We start from the raw sequence: 3610 nt of genomic DNA on the forward strand, positions 1-3610 counted from the left end.
AAATACACGACGAGAAAGGATTTAGTAACAAAAACTTGAGATTACTCCATTTGATAGGGAGAATCAGCCAACTAAAAGCGTTTTCATACATCCATAAATTAAATAAAAAAAGTTGAAAATTTAAAGTCTAAAGTAGAGGAAGTTCAAGTTGTTTTGGTTTGAGAAGTTTTATACCCAGTTCTTTCTTAGCAGTACCTACAACAACGGGACTTGCCGTTTCTTTTCTGGTGGTACCTGTAGCAGCGGGAACCGTTTCCTTTTCTGGAGGTACCTGTAGCAACGAGAACCGTTTCTTTTCTGGAGGTACCTTGTAGCAACGAGAACGTTCCTTTTCTGGTTGTACTTGTAGCAACGAGAACCGTTCCTTTTCTGGAGGTACTTGTAGCAACAACAATTTAAGACTTACATTCACTAAAATAAAGATGAAGTATAAAGTAATGATTTTTAGCAAATATAAATAAATTTAAGTTTGTGACCAAACACCGACAAAGTGTAAACTCACAACCGGCACACTGCCATGCCAGAACCGAGTTTTCTAATTTTAAAAGTTAGCCAGTGACTTAAAAATTGGATCTCAGTTATTTCTGAACACTTTTAACGGTTTTTTACCTAAGGTTATTTTGGTTCTTTTCTTTTCAGAAGAAATCTATTTTTTTCGTAATGGATTAAAAAACAGTAAAGACAAATGTCTGTAGTTTAATAAGTTTTACCTGTGAGGACCTGGCTGGACGGAGATTGGACTTGGTACCGGATTCTAATGTTTAAGTGTGATTCCATTGGACTTACACATACATACTTCTATGAGTTATATTTCAATTGATTAAAGACATTTATACCTCGAAAATGAACGAATAGGTTGTATTGATTTTAATAGATTGGTTCATCTCACCATATTCCACGATGAACATAGTAATAAAGCAGACTACATGCACATCCACTATACATACTTCTCGATAAGTTAGTGAGACCGGTATTAGCTTACAAGATTCAGTTTAGACCATCTAAGACTCAGACTCTATGGATCAATACCTTGTACAGTTATCCTTCTTGTATTATTAGAGATGGCACTTTAGGACTTCAGCGTTTCTTGTGAACACTACAAGGGAAAGCGCTCTATTTTACACGTTACCTTTCAACCCAAATAATAGTTTGATTACAAACTATAGAAACTAGTTGCTAAAACTATTGTTTGATTTAAAACGACTATGAGGTATTTGAGGTATAGGACGACTACAAGTTAGGTAAGACTTAGTGGTTCTTTACCCTTAGGAAGATTTATAATCGAATGGATTGATAGGCTGGAGTTTTGGCTTGAAAGTTGTGATCTTGTTATTGATGGTGAGTGGACCTGGTGTTTCCAAGGGAACAAAAAGGGGAGGTCATGCGACCTGCACATCTATAAGACGCACTTGTCCCCGTGTAATAGTAAGACTAGACTGTCCTGGTGAGACTCGCCCCGTATTGGTATGTCCCTTAACGGATCAGGTAATACGTGGACTTTGTTATTTGGTATCCTCTTTGTTATAATCTTCCTCACGATTCACTTATAAATCCTGGTTCTTGTCAGTTTTGTCATTTTTCGCATTCTCTCTCTCTCTCTTTTTTTTTTAGACGACCCCTTTTCAGGGCAAATTGGGCGGTCAGATAAGGGTTGAGGACGGTGTTAGATTTCATTTTAGTTAGAGAAGAAAAAGATGTGTTGGAAAAGGGCACATGTATGCCACCAGCGCACAAGAGCAGGCGGGAGAGTTAGTCGGATGTATTTCATTTAAGTTATAGTTGTGGGATTATCTCACTTTATTTAATTATTTTAAGTTAGAATTGGACTGCGAGCTGTGGCAGTGCCAACTCTAAGACGCACATCCAAGTTATTAGGTTCTCTGCTGATTAGAAGCGTGAGGCTATTATCGCCATAGTGAGATAGGTGGCTAGTTTATATGGGTCGAAGCAATGGGCCTTGTTTTGACATGAAGAAGGAAATATGCAAGCCCATCTTGTTTATTTTCTGGTAGAACTAGGTATGAAATTTAGTAAAACATGTAAAGTTAAAAAAAAAAAAAAATCACTTGGAAGAAATGAGTTAGTTTACCCACTGAGAAAATGAAAGTTCAGATTTTGTTGGTTCTTTTTGTGAAAATTATTTTTCACTCACGTTAGTAGGTAAACACGAGAAATTAGAATATTTAAAGTAATGAAATACTAAACTATAAACTCTAAAGTACTTACCGATATGAGAACTGGTGAGTGACTGTGCCTAAGCTTTTGCCAGCGGGAGCTTTTATACTCCGGGCTCCTTATCTCGCCGGCCTGACTTAGTGTGGTCCGATGGTTTGATCTCTGCAGGGGATCATCCGATGTGTAGCGTGATTCAAACAAAGGACAGGGAAGTGGTTTTACATTAGTTAACAGTTATTTAGCTATAAATAAAGTTATTTACTATAATAGGTTCTTAATAACTATTTTAACTATATTGCATTGACGTCACACTTCTAAACCCAATATGTGAATCGCTGATTGCAAAAAAGGAAATGGTCCAAAGGTCTTTTTTTTAAGAGATGAGAATGAGTACCTACTTCATACCCAATCTAGAGTAACTTGGAGGGTAGCGCGTCTGCGTTGTAAGCGCTAGGCCGGGGGTTCAATTCCTGTCCGGGGCGAATTTTATCCTGAACGGATGATGTTCGTTCTCGGAACAGCTGGCTTTCTCCTATCCGCTCTTCCTTCTCTCTTCGATTTCGGGACGATAAGACCTTAGCAGTTACAGTTCCCTCTATCAAACCTCTTAAAAGAAAAAAATAAATAAAATAACGGCTTTCGTCCATTACATTGACCTTTAGGCCATTTCAGCAACAAACATGGGCCTTTAGGCTAATATTTATCACTGAAGTAACGTCACACCTACCTAGGTGGTGTATAGGACTAGACTTTCTATATTCTAATGAATTCTTCTATTTCTCTATCCCAGGTGGCAGCCACTGATGCTGACAAAGGCTCCAACGCTCGTCTCGCCTATCACATAGTGGACGGTAACCATGACAACGCCTTTGCTATCGAACCTTCCTTCTCCGGCACTATCAAGACAAACATAGTGCTGGATCGCGAGATTCGAGACTCGTACCGGCTCACTGTGATTGTAACTGATGAGGGATTGCCTCAGCTAACCGGCACTGCCATGGTGAAGATCAATATCATTGATGTGAATGACAACCAGCCCACGTTCCCGCCCCATAGCAGCGTGAAGATTAGTGAGAGTAAGTTAGTTGTGTTGTATTCGCAAGAGATTTCCAGAAATTGAACGCGGAACCCTAGAACCTGTGGGTTATTTGAAGGGCGGGTAGGGGGTAATCTTTATATTTTTCTTTGTCTATTTTAGTTTTCCCTCATCACCAACCTCAGTAGTGTAGTGTTTAAAGCGTTGGAATTCGGATCTGGAGGTTGGTGGTTCGAGTCCAAATCAAGTCATAAGATTTATCTAGGTGTATTAATTGGGGAACGAACGATATTTGTGACCAGCATTTAACAACGCTCGAAACAGTAAAAGTATTATTATTATTATTATTATTATTATTATTATTATTATTATTATTATTATTATTATTTTAATTTCTCT

At 38.2% G+C, this 3610-nt stretch overlaps 1 protein-coding gene across 1 annotated transcript in view; it reads left to right on the forward strand.

Annotated features, from left to right (window-relative positions):
- Positions 1-3251, forward strand: part of LOC108254288 (protein dachsous-like) — a gene marked incomplete at both ends in the record, with an annotated part of 10236 nt that extends 6985 nt beyond the window's left edge. The window contains one exon of the mRNA XM_017449290.2: positions 2966-3251. Within this exon, the coding sequence (XP_017304779.2) occupies positions 2966-3251 (286 nt within the window). The remainder of the gene's footprint in view (positions 1-2965) is intronic.
- Positions 3252-3610: the final 359 nt, after the last annotated feature.

Source organism: Diaphorina citri, unplaced genomic scaffold, assembly GCF_000475195.1.
Source record: "Diaphorina citri unplaced genomic scaffold, Diaci psyllid genome assembly version 1.1 scaffold33740, whole genome shotgun sequence".
Taxonomy (NCBI): Eukaryota; Metazoa; Arthropoda; class Insecta; order Hemiptera; family Psyllidae; genus Diaphorina; species Diaphorina citri.